The following is a 21,388-nucleotide window of genomic DNA, read 5'->3' on the forward strand; positions in this document are numbered from 1 at the left end:
TACTATCCTAAAAATATTTCAAGAAAACAAATTTAATAATATATCTTCAGATATTTTGATTTTCTATATATTTCAACTCAGTAATCATAAAGAAATAATAAGAAACAGCTCTAGAATTTCTGTCCAAGGATGTATACTTTGCAATATTAGTTACAACAACAAATATTGAAAGAAAAAAGCTTCACGCATAGAAATACATTGGTATGTGTTTAAAATATCTGTGAATAATTTGGGGAATATTGTACAGCATTAAATTAAAACAGTAGGCAAACTATAAATGTTAAATCCATATTTTATATGTATATGAATTATATGATTATATGTATATAATTTTTAAAAAATGTCTGGAGGAACTCGACCACAGTATTTTTAGTGGTGGAAATGAGTGATTAATGTTTTACATATTAATTCTTTATAAAATTGGATCATATCTAAGGTAATTTATTATTTCAAACTTTTCTCCTTTTTTTTTTTTTAAGTGAAAGACACAGAGTAGCCTTTAAAAGTCATTGGGCCTTGTAAGAGTGAGATGTTACTCTTCTGAAAGAAGAACTGATCATATGGCCTCACACAAAAAGATCGTTACCATGTCATTGGAAAGCAGTTTACGTAGAGTATTGTTGACAAATTTATGACAGCCCATGGAAACACATCCACTCAAATATCCACTCTCACTTTCAATGCTATTTCCTTAATACAGGCACATCTAGCTACTGCTTAGTCTTCTAGTCTAAATATTTAGTGTAATAAAACTGAATGTATTCTTTCACTTAAATTTGTTCTTTCTTCCTTTCCCATCCCTACATACGTACACAGTCATAATCACAGTCACAGGGAAACATTTGATTTCATCACCAAAAGGAAAAAAAAAAATTCATATAGGAGATCCATAGAAAATGTCAGGTATAGGTATATTAGCATCATAAGTGTGAAAAAAGGAAATAATTCTTCAGTCAATCATGTGTTTATTTCTATTATGCTATTTATTATGAAGTAATACTCTATTTTATAGCATTTAGTTTTGCCTGACCATAAAAAGCAATGCTTTATTAGACAAAATAGAAAATGGTATAAAATATGTAAACAGCATCCAGAGATGACCTTAATAAATATTTCAGACTCTCACAACCTTCCACTCTTATTTATAGTCCTGTTGCTATGGAGATCTTATTTCAAAACTGAACTAATGCTACATATGTAATTTTGCAGATTTTTATTTTAAAGTATAACTTGAGTAAATTTTCCATGACATTAAATATTATGTTGTACTTAAGATTATGGCTTTAGGAATCAGAAAACATTTGTCATCTTGTATTTTCTTGACCAATAATAATAATAACAACAACAACAATAATAAAAATTAACAGGTAACTTTTAATGAACATTCACTGTATGTCAGGAAATAAGTTCTTTGCTTGTACAGATTAATTTAATCCTTACAGCAACTTTGTAAAGCAGGTACTATTATTTTTCCCTTTTTACATATGACCAAAGAGAGGCTCAGAGAGAGGTCACCTTGGCCAGAATCATGGAGCAAGCCAGTGATGGAACAGCATCAGAATCCAGGGACTCTGGCTCCAGAGTCCACGGGGCACTGACTTCATAAGGAATATACCAAACTTAGCAGAATTCATGGCTCAGTAATTGAAAAAAATAATAAAGCTCGCGGTTTTTAAGGGAACAGAGATTTTTCCATCTTTAATAGCTTTTATGTAGTTTGAATATGCAACTGTTTTTAAATATCATTCCATAATGGTTGTCCTATGTAAACTACAATAGACAGAGATGCCATAAAACGTCTGCCCGTGGTATAGTAGATGACATAGAGTTCTGGTGTCTTTACCTGGTTCCTTTTCCATTCACGTGATTCAGGAAGCAACCAGCTTGGCCCCATATACGGCCACACATCCGTGATGACAGGAAGTCTGCTGGATGACCACCACTGGCATTCTGTGGTCATTGAGCGCCAGGGCCGGAGCATCAACCTCACCCTGGACAGAAGCACGCAGCACTTCCGCACCAACGGGGAGTTCGACTACCTGGATTTGGACTATGAGGTAAACGTGAGGATGTGTACTTTGTCATGCATCAAGTGACTGCTTCAGTTTCATGCTGTCTTGTTGAATTATTGTTAATTATATACCGTCATATACCATTTTCATTTTATTCTCCAAAGAAAACTTACAGCTTCACAACCTGATTTATTAATATAGGTCATTTTATTAAAATTTAAATTGTTAATGAGTTATTGAAATATTTTTTAAAACTTGGAACCAAAGTAGCATATATTTGAAGAAAAGGACCATTTATTATGTTATCAGAGCCATTTAACAAAACCAGACTAAATTAAGTCATAATCTTTCTATTGGTAATTATAAATTGCTTGTTCTTGATAATATACAGTATGTTATGTACATGATTGACTAATATTTATTAGAAAACATTGCATAAGAAATCCTACATTAAACCATTTATACATTCATGACTATAGATAGTTCTTTTGACAAGTTCTATTTTCTCAGATATAAATGTCATAAAATAAATAAAAATACAGACTATTTTAAAGAGATTGTTCATAAATAAAAGGATATTTTTTACCTTCCAAATGACTAAAGGTTAAAAATAATCAGTGACCATATTGGTCTGGTAAAAATATATATTCTCATAATACACTGCGAGGCATATAAGGTTTTTTAAAAATAATTTTTTGGAGAGCAATTTAACTTTAAAGTGTCCATTAAAAATGTTAATCATAAGTAGGAATAAAAGTTCTGTAAAAACAGGTTCATCACTGGGGCACCCCTATGATTTTGCTGTGCCATTTCAATGTGCCTTGGTCCCAATGTTGAAATTACACATGTGTATATACACATATATGTGTGCTATTGATTGCTGTTTTTCAGTTACTAAGTCATGTCCAGCTCTTTCAACCCCATGGACGGCAGCATGCCAAACATCCCTGTCCTTCACTATCTTCTGGAATTTTTTCAAACTCATGTCCATTGAGTCAGTGATATTATTGATATCTACCCATAAATCTTTTAGAACATAAAATGTATTTATCATAAAATAGTATGTGAAAAGTCAGAATTTACAACTGTATTTTTTATTTTCCTTATATGTTTAAATAGTTTCTAATCTAAATTTCCTGTAATATGAATACATTACATATATTTCTAAACAGAAATTTAGAATGGAATATGCAATGTAAACTTTGATATAGAGACTTTATTGACGTTAAAATAAATGTAAGGTTATCAGGGAATAATTACCCCTCCAAAAACATCTCTTTAAAGTGAAAATGATTGTTCAAAGGCAAAGAATATGAAAATTCCCCAAATTCCTATCTTCTCTAAATTAGTATTAATCTTGGCTAATGTGACCTATCTCCTACTGTCTGAGAGAATTTAAAGATGAATTATTCATTCTCTATTAATAAACTCTGAAGTACCCTAGAAGAGGTGAGAAATCCTAAAACATTAGCAATGGGCAAACACAATTCCAATTTTCAAAAAACAGAATTAAAAATTTGGGATCATAGTCCCTGTTGAGTTTGCAGTGAAATCTATGAATATTCATACACACAATGCCTCCTATATGGTCAGCAGTTTCATCAACACTTCAGAGCCCTTCTAGATAGAATACCACGTTTGAGAACCTCACCTGTGGACTAAAATGCCTGAAACATATTTGTCAGGGAGACGTAGAAAGAAATTTAAATTGACTAAAAAAGAGTCAGGAGAGACACAACTTCCTTCTCTTTGTAGAGCTACTGCCTGATTACTTTCCTTAGACACTGCAAATATTGGCAGATAGTGCACATGAAAATGCTTGAGTCTACCTTTGTATCTCAACGTGTTGTGATTTTGGAGAGAATCAAGTGTCTGAGCTCAAATTGGAGCCATTAAGCCTGGCTTTAAATCCCTTTTTGCCCCTTCCTGGTTGTGTGACACTGGACGAATCATATTCCCTTTCCATAAAGTGAAATTAGCACATGGCTTGTTAGAGAGAAGGCAACAGGGAATAACAGGTATTACCACATGTTATCAGTTATAATTAATTAGACTGCATATAACAGACACGTTTATTCCTTTCACCTGAAAGGGGCCTGTAGGCAGGTAGCCCTGGGCTCATAAGGCAGAATCGTGATGGTTAAGACCCCAGTCTCCTTTTACTCCACTGCTACTCCATCCCCTCTGCAACTCACTCCAAGTTGACTACTCACTTTCCATTTTGCATTCCAGACAGTAGAGTCACACACAACCCTTTGGCTTAAATCTCATGAGACCAAATCTTGTTCAGAGAGGTTGGTAAATGCCATATATTGGCTGGGGAGCATGTGCTCAGCTGGAAAACAGTGTTATTTTCTTAAAGATGGTGGGAGAAAAGACACTCAAAGGTGTCTGGTAAGCCCTGTCTCACTTTGGAAACTCTTGGCAGCTAACAAAATGGTCAGTGCATTTCTTTTTTAGAGTCAAGGTTGTCACTGAACAACAGTGTCATTAATAAGGCAATAAAGTGAGTCATATCAATATCTGATTATTAATCTAACCACTGCAGCTTTTTTTTTTTACCATGAGAATGATTACAGTATTTGAGAATATTTTATTGATGAAGACATATAACAAGAAAGAAGAAGTGACCACCTAATATCAAATGATGAATTACATTAGGAATTGGGAGTTGAACCTGCTTCTCTCAATTGTAAGGGATCTGGTAGATTGAGCCTGTGATGTTTCACCAGGTTACCCTCTGTACGATAGGACATGAGCTGAAGGTTGTTGAAAAGAGAAACTGTAAAGAGTGTCTGAGTCATTATCCTGAAGGAAAATAGGAGTCCCCCAATAAAGAAACTATGCACCCAGAGAAGGAATAAAGCAATACTTTCAACTGTGATAGTATTTAGTAATATTATTCACAGTGTGATGCTACGTGTCATTAAGCATGGAAGATTTTATTACTATCAACTGGAGCAGAGGTTGGTAAAATAAATTGTGGATAGGAAATTCAACACTCCATTAAAGTCTCAGTAATCCTAACCTATGGTATTAAGTACATGTATATAGCACCTAATAAGTTCAGTTCAGTGCCACTTGAAAATATTTTCCTAATGTATTTCAGAACACCCCTGTTTTGCCTTTTGTAGGCTCCCGATTCTTTTTTGTGTGTTTATTCTTAGTTTTTCTTTTTTCTTCCAATAGTTAAACTCTTAAGGTAAATGATATATAGTATATATTCAGCTGTTATTAATACACTTAGTTGCATTTTAAGTGAGTTTTTAAAATTTTTTGGTTTGTCTCATAAACTATTATTAATTTGTCCCTTTTACCCTAAAACTATTTAAGAATTTAAAATGCGTATACACACTGCTATATATAAGATAGATAAACAAGGACCTACTGTACAGCACAGAGAACTGTATTCTGTATCTTTAAATAACCTATAATGTGAAACAGTCTGAAAAGGAATATATATGTATGACTGAATCACTTTGCTGTATACCTGAAATTAACACAACATTGTAAACTAAAAATTAAGAAACGGTTAAAAATAATTTTAAACGTTTACATTAAAAAAACTAAAATGTCAAAGCACTGCATAACAGAGGCATAATACATATCTTCTAAAACCTAAAGATCTCTGCCTTATATATCAAATTTAAAGTTTTGACATTGAAATATGTCTTTCATTTTCCAACCTCTGTAGGAAAAATTGGTAATTGAATACTACTTAAAAGAAATATAATGTCTGGATTAGATATCTTGATATTACAGCTATGATTAATAGATTCATTCACTATTAGTACACGTCATTATTGGCAATACATAATTAAGTATAATTTTCTATTATATGAAATTGATGTTATGATAATGTAATTTGATCAAAGGTATCTGGAAAAATATATGTTCTCTTTTTATTGTGATTTTACCAATTGCTTGAAAATCACAGGAAGGAGTATTGACCTTATTCCTTAGGATTTAGGACACCTATAATATCTTTAAGCCTGTACTTCTCAAATTATAGCCTCCAAACCCAAAGATATTTCCAATCAATATAGCAGTGAGACTTTTGGAAATATTTTCTGTATTCACAGTAAGCCTAACAATTTTTTTACTGTAATGATCATTAGACTACAATGTCTAAATAGGGTGAATACAAGATTCCTTCCTTTGGGCTGAAGTCATAAACTTAATATTTTAGTGCTGGTTATTTCATGATGACTAGCAACATTTATTGATAATGTCTTTGATAAGCATAAAAATATATGCTTAACATTTATAAAAGATGCTTGCTGTGTAAAATCTTTTAGAACATTCTCAGGAAAATTGATAAAATGCCTTACAGGTATTAAAAATGCTAGAAATTATTGCTATTTTCTTATATAATCTAATTTTCAGAATTAATACAATCAGTATATACTTAATTTAATTTAACATAATTTAATATGCAACAGACTTTAGAGGCAGAAAAAATGTCTGTATATGTTGGCTGAGGTTACAATAACTGATTTTCGCTGTGTTAGTAGTTTTGTCTAATTTATTGTAAATGTGTTTATTTGTTTAAGCCAAATACAGTGTGAATATTTACATTTTATCTTTTTCTCACAGATAACCTTTGGAGGCATACCTTTCTCCGGAAAGCCAAGTTCCAGCAGTAGAAAGAATTTCAAAGGCTGCATGGAAAGCATTAACTACAATGGCATCAACATAACAGATCTGGCAAGAAGGAAGAAACTTGAGCCCTCAAATGTGGTAAGATTTTCCACCCCCATAATATTGGTTCCTAGAAAAATCAAAGAAATTTTGTTTTGTCTGGACTGTTAATGGACAACAGTATCATAGCATTTGTTATCAGGCTTGTGGGCTCAACCATATAAAACTAATTTTAGAGGTACTTGAAAATATGGAGATACTGGATGTACTCTAAGACTAGATACTGATTTTTGAGTTAAAGTTACTGGAAATAGAAAGTTTGTTTCAGATGGGGCCTGGAATTTCAGCCCCAGAGTTTCTAGATTTCCCATGACAGAAGGACAGTCATCCCAACTGTTCAGCAGCCCTTAAGTCAGCACACGTTTCCAAATGTCACATTGTGTAGAATGCTACATTTCTTGATGATAATGTAATTCACTATTTAAAAATCTTAAAAGCCAGGAGCCTTATTATTTTTTTCCATGTTTCCAAAGCTGATTCACCCAGGTATATAAAGAAATAAACTTCTTGTCAAAGCTCTAAACATACTAAGTATTATGCATTCAGTAAAGATGGATTCGATTGGATAGTGAAGTCTGTGACTCAGACGCTCACAGTGGTCCTGGCTCTGGTGTGTGTGTTTCCACGTTGAACTATTTCAGAGTGAAAGCATAGTCTCCCAGTCAAGTCAGACTCACTGGGACTCCGTGGACTGTAACCCCCCAGGCTTCTCTCTCCATGGAATTTTCTAGGCAAGAATACTGGTGTGGGTTGCCATTTCCTTCTCCAAAACTATTTCAAGGAGGAGAACAAAAATCAAAGAAAACCCTAGTACGTTTGCCTCCCTACAACACCACATAAGATTACTATAAGAGAAACTTATAACTCTGGTATGTGGGTTCCTTCTGGTTCTGAAAGAACAGGAGTTTCTTCAGTTCCAAAGTGTCACTGGGAAGATCCTGGGAATCCAGAGATCCATGCATTTGGAAGTCAGTGGGAGTAGAAAATATCATGAGTGTTTGTACTATGTTCTGACTTTGATGGATTTGTTATCCAAAATTTGAGCCTGGGGTTTTCAAAAAATGAGCGGACAAATGGAAATGCCCAATGAATAAAGAGGAGTTCTGGTTGGATATAAGAAACTATAAAATAATTTGTTGTTTAGTCTCTAAGTCGTGTCCAAATCTTTGTGACCCCATGGACTGTAGTCCACTAGGCCCCTCTGTCCGTGGGATTTCCCAAGCAAGAATACTAGAGTGGGTTGTCATTTCCTTCTCCAGTGGATTTTCTTGATCCAGGGATCAAACCTGTGTCTCCTGCATTGACAGGCAGATTCTTTATCGCTGAATCACCAGGGAAGCTCATAAAATAATAGTTGAATGTAGATTTTTTTTTACTAATTATCTTTCTAAGTTAATGAAGAATTAGTACTAATAGTTGAAAATTAAACTTTGGTGACATTTTCTTACAAGATATTGACTGTAGGGGAAAATAATAGCTCCTTGTATAGGTAACAGGTACTGTGTGAGACCTGTTACCTTTATGATACTCTAAGAACTATACTACAGGGGAGATATTGTCATAAACATCTTGTGGATGAAAACTGAGGTTTAACTTAGAAAAAGCAAACACAGATTGTGGACTCACAGTATACAGTCCCAAGGTCACGGCTTCTTTCCATGTTGTGTCATTTCTTATCTAGAGCAGTATTTATATATATGTTATTTTAAGCTTTGGATAAAATGGCATCAGAGTCCTTTTGTTTCCTCAGAAATTAACACCTAAGACAGAAAGATACAGAATCCAAATCATCATAATACTTTCCCCATTATTTGCACCTTTAAGAAGAAGTAAAGTGTTATTTGTGCCTAAACCTCCCAGCTGGTCCTCACATGTATCCATTAGGTTCTCAAACTACAGAGAATTGCACTCTGGAGACCCATCCCAAAGTCAGCTTTAACCACAATATATTGTTGCTTATAAATGGTATTTTAACCTGAATAACAAAGACATTTTAAAAAGCCTGAATTATCTATAATTACATTTGTTAAAATGGAAGGCGCAGACACAAAAAAGGCTTTTAAACAAAAATAAACATATGTATTAAAAGGTTTAGGCAGCGTAGAGGCAGGCAGGACATTTTGCAAGTTGCTCTGTGAAGGCAAATATTTACAGAGGAGATTTGCTTTTGAAGATGTCAGGTGCTAATATTTCTGTGTAATTGGCTCAGCACTTACCCTGCACCGTTCTCCTTACACACACCCATTTCCTCATTAAATGCTGACTCCAGAATCAGCACCCTCACTCAGAACTTTTCACTCTGCTGGGAGACAGTCTTCACAACTCAGGCAAGCGGTCAGTTACGTCATGTCAGTTTTTGTGCATAGGCAGTTTTTTTCATCTGGACAAGTAAGCCCTTAAAAATAGTCATCTAATCATCTGTGAAGATACAGGGCTTCCCAGATGGCCCTAGTGGTAAAGAACCTGCCTGCCAATGCAGGAGGCATAAGAGATGCCGGTTTGATCCCTGGGTGGGGAAGATCCCCTGGAGGAGGGCATGGTGACCCCCTCCAGTATTCTTGCTTGGAGAACCCCATGGACAGGGGAGCCTGGGGGGCTGCAGTCCATGGGATCACAAAGAGTTGGACCCGACTAAAGCGGCTTAGCATGCATGCACATGCAGGTACAGCACAAATTTAATTTAAATATTAATTGGGGGGGCCAGCCTAACTTAGATTAAATGGTTAATGTACTAAAATAGAAGAACTATGCCTCTGGGGATAAGTATGTGGTGTTGTTTAAGGAAACAATAAAGAAAAAAATCCCTTCAAATCATATTCCTCAAGATATAGTGGGATTAAAAAAAAAAAGATGGAGAAAAATGTAGATTTTTTTTCATATCTTTAAAAGGAAGGTACTTAGATACTAGAATATAAAATTCAGTGTATCTGAATAATCAAATTTCTTTGTACCAAATAGAGGAAGCATGAGGGGGAGGAGGAAGCTTTAATTGAAAGTTTTCTTTTCCTTTTGTACATTCATGTCACTGTTTCTGAAAGCATTAATGTATTATGATATATGCACATTTCATGGGAATGTAAATGAGAGTTTGAGTTGAATAAGAAAATAATCTGTTGTTTAGTTGCTCAGTCATGTTTGACTCTTTGCGACCCTATAGATTGCAGCACACCAGGCTTCCCTGTCCTTCACCATCTCCCAGAGCTTGCTCAGACTCATCTCCATTGAGTCAATGATGCCATCTAACCATCTCATCCTCTGTCGTCCCCTTCTCCTCCTGCCCTCAATCTTTCCCAGCATCGGGGTCTTTTCTAATGAGTCGGCTCTTTGCATCTGGTAGGCAAAATGTTGGAGTTTCAGCTTCAGCATCAGTCCTTCCAGTGAATATTCAGGGTGATTTCCTTTAGGATGGACTGGTTTGATCTCCTAGCAGTCCGAGGGACTCTCAAGAATCTTCTCCAACATCACAGTTCAAAAGCACCCATTCTTCAGTGCTCAGCTTTCTTTATGGTCCAACTCTCACATGGCACACATGACTACTGGAAAAACCACAGGTTTGACTAAATAGTTAATATTAATTTACGTACATTAGCTATGTGGATAAGACTCAAGAATATTTGCCCCATCCTAGTTTAATAAACAGCAACCAAGAGATCAAAGTTCCCAGTGAGACTAGATTTATATATTAATAAATAATTGACCAAGGCATCTCCTCCCTGGCTGATGCAGCATCAGAGGTGAGGGAGGAGGAAGCAGCTCTTTGCTTTTCTTCAGAAAGTCCAGTGGTCCACTCCCAAGCCCACCACACAGGGCCGCATCCATTCCATAGCCAGCCCATCACACCAGGCTGTCAGTTTGTCGAATCCGTGATGCAAGGTGCTTGTATGAGTCTCTCAGTCTGATGGCCAGCTGCTGGACTCTGTTCGCTACAGCAGAAAGGGCAGCCAGGACATGTCCTTTCAAGGACACGTGAGTCTGTGTCACATGGCTGCACATGGGGATTGCACACAGCTCAAGCTCTGTTTTGAAATGTGTGCAACTCTCACTTCGTCAGCTGTCTTACATGGGTGCTTGTTTTATTCTCCATTTTCCTCAAAGCATGCCCTTCTGTCTTCCAGGGAAATTTGAGTTTCTCCTGCGTGGAGCCCTACACAGTGCCTGTCTTTTTCAACGCTACCAGTTACCTGGAGGTGCCCGGACGGCTTCACCAGGACCTGTTTGCGGTTAGCTTCCAGTTCAGGACTTGGAACCCCAGTGGTCTCCTGCTTTTCAGTCATTTTGCGGATGACCTGGGCAATGTGGAGATTGACCTCACTGACAGCAAAGTCAGCGTTCACATCAACGTCACGCAGACCAAGATGAACCAGATAGACATTTCGTCAGGTCAGTGAATCTATTCAGTGTTCGCGCCTGAAGCTGCTGTTGTGATTTCCAGCTAGGGTTATGTTTTTACTTTGTTGTCACACGCTTGTGATTATGTTTGGATTCAGATACTGAGATCTTTCCTTGGCTTCCCTGAGGGCAGGCTGAATGAGGGAAACTTACAAATGCTGAGAGGCTGAGGGCAGGCAAGGAGGAAAGTTGGTTGGGACTGTCTTGACAGGACTGACTTTTCACAAATGCTGGTCCCTCTCGCATAGAGCAGTGGATATTCCTCTAAGATCATATGTTTAAAAACAAAGAATGTTTGTTTTATTAACATAAGGACACTTCATATCTTTTCACCTTATGGGCACTCACATTCCTTTTGCTACGAGTAATAAGGTTGCGTTGATGTAAATTATGACTTTAAAGGTAAGTTCTACTGTTTGAATCACAAGCTCTGTGGTCTTCTAAATTTATGCAAAGTATTAGGGAGAAAAAAGGGAAATTAATACAAAGAAGAATGACAAGAGATAAGAATGACAAGAGACAACTGAAGGCAGCCTGGACTGGCTAAGTAGAGTGATTTTTAAACTTGACATTTTAGTGGCATGATAAACTAAGACTTAGGTAATATTGTTGTTATTTGAATAAACTCATCGACCTTAGAATAATCCTTGAATATGATGGTACAAAGAAAGATGATATTGCCAAATGAGATATCATAAACAAATAAAATGATATCAGCTATGGGACTGAAAAATAGTAAAAAAAAAACAAAACAAAAAGTCATCAAATTTCTCTAGAAGTTTCTTGAAAGCAGTGTTTTAAGTAAGTACTTATTCTAAGTAATTAACTACTTAGAAATGGAAGATGGGAAGAAAAAGAGTATTTCCTGAGCACCTTGTACAGATGTACCAAATACTGAGAGAGAAGGTTCATAACAGAAGGCTCAATTGTGTGACTGTGAGCTCTGATTTCTAAACATTCTGTGTTCACTCGTGACACTTATGATTGGGCCCATCTCATTTCTCCTCTATGCTATCAGCTCCTCGAAGGCAGAGGCCATGCCCCTGCACATAGAGCAATGCCTGGAACATCAGAGATGCCCCAGGAATGTTGAAATCAGCCCTGTGGATCTGTGAACGAGTGTTCACAGAATATCTCCTGCTTGAGGATATGTGCCTTTTCATACAACAGGCTGTGTGTTTTTGTATGAGCTGGCTGTGTGGTCTGTTACAGAAAAGGACTCAAGGAAGACACAGAAGCCATTATGTCACAGGTGTATCTGAATAATTGAAATCAAAAGCTATTGTAAAACACCTAGATATTTACTTTTGCTTTTTTTTTTTTTTTTGCATTGTTAGTTTTGCTTTTTCTCCGAAAGTTCAGAGTGAAAATGATTGATCACCATTTTTTATCACTGCATCTCAGTATAAATACTTGTGGGAGAGTTAGAGTAAATAGAAATTATCTGGAGAGACCAGAATAGCACATAAAACAAATACACATACAAATATTTACCACCGTTGAAAAACTCCCCACTAGATTCTGTTAAAATTGATGTTTAGGCATTAAAAATACAAGGATGAAGTCCTCCCTCCTGGAAAAAACCCAAACTCCTGGTAGTTTTCCATGTAACAAGTACCATTATAATTAAAAGAATAGGATCTTAAACATAGTGATCAATAAATATTTGCTCATTTAATGTGGTCTAATTTAGGACTCCAGGATATTCTCAACTGATTTAAAATGTGTTTATTAAAATATAAAAGAATAAACAAAGGAATACAATATGCAGCATCTAATTTACCTTAATGTGTATGTGTGCTCAATTGCTCAGTCATAAGTAACTCTTAGTGACTCCACGGACTATAGCCTGCCAGGCTCCTTACCATTTCCTCATAAGTTTCCTTAAATATTATAAAAGTAAACTTTAGATGTTTTTGTTAATTTATCGTAGAATCTGTGCAAATTAAGGAAAACAGGATGTGATATCTGAATTTTTCTGTAGTCTCATTCTTATGTAGTCCAATGAAATATTTACATTTCAAAGATTTCTATTTTTCCCATACATAGACTACACTGATATTTGCTTTTAACAAAGGATAATTGTTCTGTGTTATATCTACCCTATTCTTTCTATGAAGTACAGTTGATTTTATTATTGTGTTAGCTTCAGGCTTCAGGTGTATAAGAAAGTGATTCATATATATATATTTTTTCTTTTTAAGAGTATTTTTCCATATCAGTTATTATAAGATATTGGATATAGTTCCCTGTGCTATACAGTTCATCTTTATTGCTTTTTTTATGTATAGAGGTGTGTTTATTAATCCCGTACTACTGATTTATCCCCCACTCTTTTCCCTTTGGTAACCATAATTTTGTTTTCTGTATCTGTGAGTATATTTCTGTAAATAAGTTCATTTGTATCTTTTTAGAGTTCAGATATGTGATATCATATGATATTTTCTTTTTCTGTCTGACTTGGTATGATCATTTGTAGGTCCATCCGTGTTGCTGCAGATGGCATTATTTCATTCATTTTTTTTTTTTTTTTTTTTTTTTTTTTTTTTTTTTTTTTTTTTTTTTTTTTTTTTTTTTTTTTTTTATTTTATTTCATTCATTTTTAATCAGGTCACATCACCTCATGGGAAATAGATGGGGAGACAGTGGAAACAGTGTCAGACTTTATTTTTTTGGGCTCCAAAATCACTGCAGATGGTGACTGCAGCCATGAAATTAAAAGACGCTTACTCCTTGGAAGGAAAGTTATGACCAACCTAGATAGCATATTAAAAAGCAGAGACCTAACTTTCCCAACAAAGGTCCGTCTGGTCAAGGCTATGATTTTTCCAGTGGTCATGTATGGATGTGAGAGTTGGACTGTGAAGAAAGCTGAGAGCTGAAAAATTGATGCTTTTGAACTATGGTATTGGAGAAGACTCTTGAGAGTCTGTTGGACTGCAAGGAGATCCAACCAGTCCATCCTAAAGGAGATCAGTCCTGAATGTTCACTGGAAGGACTGAAGCTGAAACTCCAGTACTTTGGCCACCTCATGCAAAGAGTTGACTCATTGGAAAAGACCCTGATGCTGGGAGGGATTGGGGGCAGGAGGAGAAGGGGACGACAGAGAATGAGATGGCTGGATGGCATCACCGACTCGATGGGCATGAGTTTGAGTAAAGTCCGGGAGCTGGTGATGGACAGGGAGGCCTGGCATGCTGTGATTCATGGGGTCACAAAGAGTCGGACACGACTGAGTGACTGAACTGAACTGAGCATTTAATTGTGTCTACATACCACGTGTTCTTCATCCATTCATCTGTCAGTGGACATGTAGGTTGCTTCTCTGTTTTGGTTACTGTAAATAGTGTCACAGTGAACACTGGGGTGAATGTGTCTTTGGGATTTAGAGTTTTTGTCCTTTCCAGATAAATGCCAAGAAGTGAGATTGCTGGATCATATGGTAGTTCTATTTTTAGTTTAGAACCTGCCCTAACTATTTTTAGTTTGTTGAGGAACCTTCAGACTGTTTTTTCCATTGTAGCTGCACCAGTATACAATCCCACCAGCTGTGTAGGAGGGTGCCCTTCTCTCCATGCCCCTTCAGCATTTATTATTCACATATTGTTTGATGATGGCCTTTCTGACTGATGTGAGGTAATAATTCATTGTTGTTTTGATTTGCATTTCTCCAATAATCAGTGATGTTAAGCATCTTTCAATGTGCCTGTTGACCATCTGTCTTCTTTGGAGAAATGTCTCATTAGGTCTTCTGTCCACTTTTTGATAGGGTTGTTGTTTTGATACTGAGTTCTATGAGCTATTTGTTTATTTTGGAAAGTAAACCCTTGTCAGGTGCATTGTTTGCCATTATTTTCTCCTTTTCTGTAGGTTATCTTTTCATTTTATTTATGGTTTCCTTTCCTATGTAAAAACTGATAAGTTTAATTAGGTTTCATTTGGTTATTTTTGCTTTTATTTCTTTTGCCTGGGGAGATTGATCTAAGAGCATATTACTGCAATTTATGTCAGTGAATGCTTTGCCTATGTCCTCTTCTAGGAGATTTATGGTATCATGTCGTATTTAAGTCTTTAAGCCATTTTGAGTTTATTTTTGTCATGGTGTATACTTATATTTCAAATATGCGGTGTTGTTAGCTAAAATCACCATGCTGTACAATAGATTCCCCCGGACATTTTCATCTCCTTACTTAAAAATGGTACCCTTTGACCAATATACAACAAGCCCCTGGCAACCACCGTTATTCTACTCTTTGATTCTATGACTTCTAGTTTAAGATTCTACATGTAAGTGAGGTCACACAGTATTTCTCTTTCTCTGACTTGTTTCATTGAGCACAGCATCCTCCAGGTTCAAATGATTTTGACCAAAACAATGAGAAAACATTTTATATCATACTCAATACCTACTGAAACAAAGTTTTCATGAAATATAATTTACCTTATGCTTTAATGTGATCTCATAATTTTGTTGTTTTCTCTTCTGTCGCTCTTCAATTAAAAAAAAAAAATACCATGATCCACTAAGTGATTTCATGACCTAAAGACAAGCTGCAACCCATTATTAGAAAAACACCGACCTATTGACTGGTCTTCTCATTTGAAGAGTTGGGATTTTTTAAAGTTCTAATTACCTGAGAGTGTTTATGCCAACAATTCATAATGGAAAATTAAATGTATTTAATTTTTAAGAATGTATGTATTTAATTAATTTAAAAGAAACAATATTATAATATTGGAACAGTAGTGAAAAAAAAAGTATTTGTGTGTATTACTGTCTGATACATAGCCAAACAAAACACACACACACACAGACACACACACACACACACACACAGAATCTGAATACCATTTGAAATAAAGTTTTTAATTGCAAAATGCATCAATTTTATGCCACTAATTACAAATAGATGCTTAGAATACTACTGTAAAGTTTTCACCTGCCCTGTTAATAAGGTGATGAAAAGTGGTTTAGCATTTATATGGAGAAAGGAACATGATTTCTGTTAATGACCTTTCTCACCTATTGAAAAAAAAATCAATTTCTATCCATGTAAACAAAACCTTTTAGAAGAATCATTCAGAATATGTCCTCCTCCTAAATCAACTGTTAGCTAAGTTGAAGTGTTCAAACCTCATTGTTTTGTTTATGAAGAGAGTGCAACCGTGAGTGCATGCTAAGTCACTTCAATCTTGTCTGACTTTGTGCGACCCTATGAACTGTAGTCCACCAGGCTCCTCTGTCCATGGGATTCTCCAGGCAAGAATACCAGAGTGGGATGCCATGCCCTCCTCCAGGGGATCTTCCTGACCCAGGGGTTGAAACTGGGTCTCTTGAATTGCAGGTAGATTCTTTACCATTTGAACCACCAGGAAAGCCCCACATTGCTTCAGTTATCGAATGGCTTCTTAACATCCACACTGCTTCATAAACTTGTCCTCAGTAAACATCAGTTCTGTATTCCTGTCTCCAAAGGGAATCTTCCTGGGGCCTTGCTTTATTTCTGTTTTGCAGGGCAATTTCCTTTGTAAACCTTTGATAAATTTCCATTTGGGTCCTTTAAGGGAAAATAGCTTAGTCCACCCAAACTGCCATAATAAAACCTGTTAACTATGTGGTTTTTACACACACACACACACACACACACACACACACACACACACACACACACACACACACACACACACACACACACACACACACACACACACACACACACACACTTCTTATAGTTCTGGGGGCTGGAAGCCTGAGATCAGGATTAGGGTGCCAGTCTGGTCAAGCTGGTGAGAGCCTTCTTCCTAGTTGCAGACTGCAGACTTCTTGCTGTGTTCTCATGAGGGAGTTGGACCATAAATAAGGTTGTATGTGTGCTAAGTCGCTTTAGTCATGTCCGACTCTTCATAGCCCTGTGGACTGTAGCCCACAAGGCTTCTCTGTCCAGGGGATTCTCCAGGCAAGAATACTGGAGTGGGTTGCCTATTCCTTTTCCAGAGGATCTTCCTGACCCAGGGATCAAACCCACCTCTCTTTATGTCTCCGGCATTGAGGGCTGAAGAATTGATGCTTTCGAATTGTGGTACTAGCAAAGACTCTTGAGAGCCCCTTGAACAGCAAGGACATCAAACCAGTCAAGCCTAAAGAAAATTAACCCTGAGTATTCATCAGAAGGGCTGATGCTGAAACTGAAGCTCCAATACTTTGGCCACCTGACACAAAGAGCTGTCTCATTAGATAAGAGCCTGATGTTGGGAAAGATTGAAGGCAAAAGGAGAAGAGGGCAGTAGAAGATGAGATGTTTAGGTAGCATCACTGACTTGATGGACATAAATTTGAACAAACTCTGGAAGATGGTAAAGAACAGGGAAGCCTGGTGTGCCACAGTCTCCAGGGTCGCAACGAGTCGGACATGACTTATGACTGAACAGCAACAGCGAACACATGGTCAAGGGGTGAGCTGTGCTGTCTGCTTTATCAGAACTCTCATCCCCTTCCTGAGGGCTCCACCCTCCTGACCTGAGCACCTATCAAAGCCCCATCTCCTAATACTGTCATTCTGGGCATTAGGATTTCAACACATGAATTTCAGCACACATCCAGACCATAGCCTAAGGAATAGACATTTTCCTGGCTTTGTGCATAGCTGGGAAACTTGCTGGCAAATACTGGCAAGTTCCCAGTTCAATCTCAGCAAATGCATTTCCCAGGGACTGCTCCTGGCACTGTCTGTTCTACACAATTAGAATATCTCTTCTCTTGATTTTACAAACATTTGAAAATGTAGTTAGTATATTAATATTTGGAAGAATTGATCCATATACCAATTTCTAAGTTCAGTGATAATTGGCATCATGAGGTTTATTTTTCCTCACATAAGAAAAAAAAGTGTTATTCATTCATATCCAACTCTTTCAGACCCCATGGACAGTAGCCTCCCAGGTTCCTCTGTCCATGGAATTCTCCAGTCAAAAATACTGGAGTGCGTAGTCATTCCATTCTCCAGGGGATCTTTCTGTCCCAGGGATAGAGCCCAGGTCTCCCACATTGCACACAGATTCTTACCATCTGAGCCATGAGGCAAGCGCCAAGGAAAAAAGATTGTTTATAATATTTTTTATGTTTTAAGTTATTGAGAATTGATTTTCAGCTCTATAATTTCAAACTCCATATAATTTTATAGTTTTCTTAAAATAAATTTCTATAACTCAAAAATTAAGTAATGTTTAGGCATTACTTCACATACTTCAAGTGATTTATTTTACATTGTCTTATAGTAAAGTGGAGAATTATTTGATAATATGTATTATATTCCTTAATTCAAATTTAAGCCATAGTTTTTTAGAGGCTGAACATATTAGAAGTCTTGACATAGCCTTTATTAAATTTGAGTCATGATGATTCAGGCTTCCCTCATGACTCAGCTGGTTAAGAATCCGCCTGCAATGCAGAAGACCTGGGTTCGATCCCTGGGTTGGGAAGATCCCCTGGAGAAGGAAAGGCTACCCACTCCAGTATTCTGGCCTGGAGAACTCCATGGACTGTATAGTCCATGGGGTCTCAAAGAGTTGGACATGACTGAGTGACTTTCAGTAAAGACATACGTTGATATATTATCACAGTACATATCAAATAATAAAAGTAATTGAAAACAAGTAAATATTTTCAGTGAAGAGGTTATTTTAAAGAGCACATCCTTATGTGGAATACTATTTTGGCATAAGAAATCATGTTTCTCAAAAATCCTATAAAAATTGGAAAATATAGTGAATAAAAGTGTTTACAAAAATTATGCAGAATATAACCCCAATATTATTATTTTTATAAATATATAGATAACTAGAAAAGAGATCTGAATGAAATAAATCTGGATAATGCTAACCAATTATCTCTAATTGGTAGGTTATCAGTCCATTGCTAATTTCTTAACATATTTTCCATAATATCCAATTTTCTAAAACAAACATCAAGTAGTGTTAAAAAAATGTATACAGTAATACAATAATACTTGGGGGTAAAATGACACTCCTAAAAAGTATAACGCTTAATAACATGATGAATGGAAATTCCATAGAGTAAGTTATATCGACTTAAAAGGTCTAGTTTCCCTACTTAAATAGAAGCATTTATATAATCAATTTTTAAAAACTATGTCCATAAACAATGGGCTTCAGCTTCATTTCCTTAATGGCATTTACATAAAAAATGGAACATTTTATGTTGAGTCTGTGAGCATTTATTTGAAAATATACATAACTGATTGCAAACATTTTTTTCTTTTTTGATAAATAAAGGAAAAGAGGGAGGGGGAGATAGCTGAATTCATATGTAAACACATTTTCCCTTGAAACTGTTACTGGCTCTCAGGGAACAACAAATTTTATTTTTCTCTCTTAATAGTGAATCAGGGGTTACAAGTATCTTTATTTCCAAATGGGGCTTCCCTGGTGGCTCAGATGGTAAAAATCTGCCTATAGTGCAGGAGACCTGGGTTCAATCCCTGGGTCAGGAACACCCCCTGGAGAAAGAAATGGATATGCAGTCCTATAGTCCATGGGGTCACAAAGAGATGCAACTGAGTGAAAATTTCTGTATGTATAATTCTACTAAAAAAAAAAAAAATCTAAAAAATAGGTTTAGAAGTTTCTTCTTTCAAATGGTTTTCTAGATACCTAAAATGTTCAAGGAAAACATAAATTCATCATTTTAGGATGCCGAAGACAAAATACAGCTCTGTGTTCTTGGGAACGATGGAGCCTGAGCAAGGTTGATTGGTGAAGCATTGTGCTCATTTTAATTAGGAGCTTACATGTGTGCTAGGATAGCATATCTCCTCTTTTTAGCAAGAACCAAAAGCGAGATGGATATAGAGCTATAGACACAGATCTGTAGATATAAATATAGATCACCTTGGATATACCTGCAACACAGATGGCTGATTTTATTCTCCCAAGTTCACAGATAGTCTTGCTGTGAGAATCGCCTGGTACCGAGTCAAAAGCATTTGAGTTAACAGTGTGTTGCTCCCAGGTAGTGTCACCTAACTGACTTTTTATTATATTTCAATTCCCAAAGTGGCTGTGCTATCATCATGCCAGCTGAGTGGAAATCTACCTTGAATTATATTTCAGTGCATGCTGGTGCATTTTCACATCAATAGAAGCATTATATTCCAACATGAAAGAAAAAAGAGGCTGGGAGGAAAGTTTTGTGATATTAGGTATTGACTTATTCTTTAGGAAGCAAAGGGGACATTTTAATTTATAATCACACAGCAGGATACTATACCCACTCTAACTTCCACAGGGTTTGGGGGCCTGTTAAAATATTCTATGCCTTTTTCAGAGAAGATGAATAAAACATGATTGTGTGCATGTGTGTTTAATAATTTTTAAAAGTTGCAAGGCGAGGGTAAAATTTAGCAAACTTAGGTGGATAAAATGGAGGTAAAAGCCCCCAGTAGGGATCAGGTTATGTTCTAAAAGCTTTAGTTTTCCGTTGTTGTTGTTCAGTCACTAAGTCGTGCCTGACTGTTTGCAACCCCATGGACTGCAGCACACCAGGTTTCCCTGTCCCTCACTATTTAGTTTACTGTACAAATAAGCTAATCAAAGAGAAAATAAGACATCGCTACTACAAACTACAAGAAAGACAGTAGGTGTTGCGAGAGGGCATCAGAGGGCAGACACACTAAAACCATAAGCACAGAAAACTAGCCAATCTGATCACAGGACCACAGTCTTGTCTAACTCAATGAAACTAAGCCATGCCGTGTGGGGCCACCCAAGACGGTCGGGTCCTGGTGGAGAGGTCTGACAGAATGTGGTCCACTGGAGAAGGGAATGGCAAACCACTTCAGTATTCTTGCCTTGAGAACCCCATGAACAGTATGAAAAGGCAAAATGATAGGATACTGAAAGAGGAACTCCCCAGGTCAGTAGGTGCCCAATATGCTACTGGAGATCAGTGGAGAAATAACTCCAGAAAGAATGAAGGGATGGAGCCAAAGCAAAAACAATAACTAGTTGTGGATGTGACTGGTGATAGAAGCAAGGTCCGATGCTGTAAAGAGCAATATTGCATGGGAACCTGGAATGTTAGGTCCATGAATCAAGGCAAATTGGAAGTGGTCAAACAGGAGATGGCAAGAGTGAATGTTGACATTCTAGGAATCAGAACTAAAATGGACTGGAATGGGTGAATTTAACTCAGGTGACCATTATATCTACTACTGTGGGCAGGAATCCCTTAGAAGAAATGGAGTAGCCATCATGGTCAACAAGAGAG

General features: G+C 36.6%; 1 protein-coding gene across 1 annotated transcript in view; it reads left to right on the forward strand.

Moving 5' to 3' along the window:
* CNTNAP2 (contactin associated protein 2) overlaps positions 1-21,388 on the forward strand; it is a 2,193,843-nt gene that overhangs the window by 952,476 nt on the left and 1,219,979 nt on the right. The window contains exons 7-9 of the mRNA XM_043463954.1: positions 1,873-2,057; positions 6,609-6,752; positions 10,829-11,093. Of these exons, the coding sequence (XP_043319889.1) occupies positions 1,873-2,057; positions 6,609-6,752; positions 10,829-11,093 (594 nt within the window). The remainder of the gene's footprint in view (positions 1-1,872; positions 2,058-6,608; positions 6,753-10,828; positions 11,094-21,388) is intronic.

The sequence above is a fragment of the Cervus canadensis genome, chromosome 3, assembly GCF_019320065.1.
Source record: "Cervus canadensis isolate Bull #8, Minnesota chromosome 3, ASM1932006v1, whole genome shotgun sequence".
Lineage (NCBI taxonomy): Eukaryota > Metazoa > Chordata > Mammalia > Artiodactyla > Cervidae > Cervus > Cervus canadensis.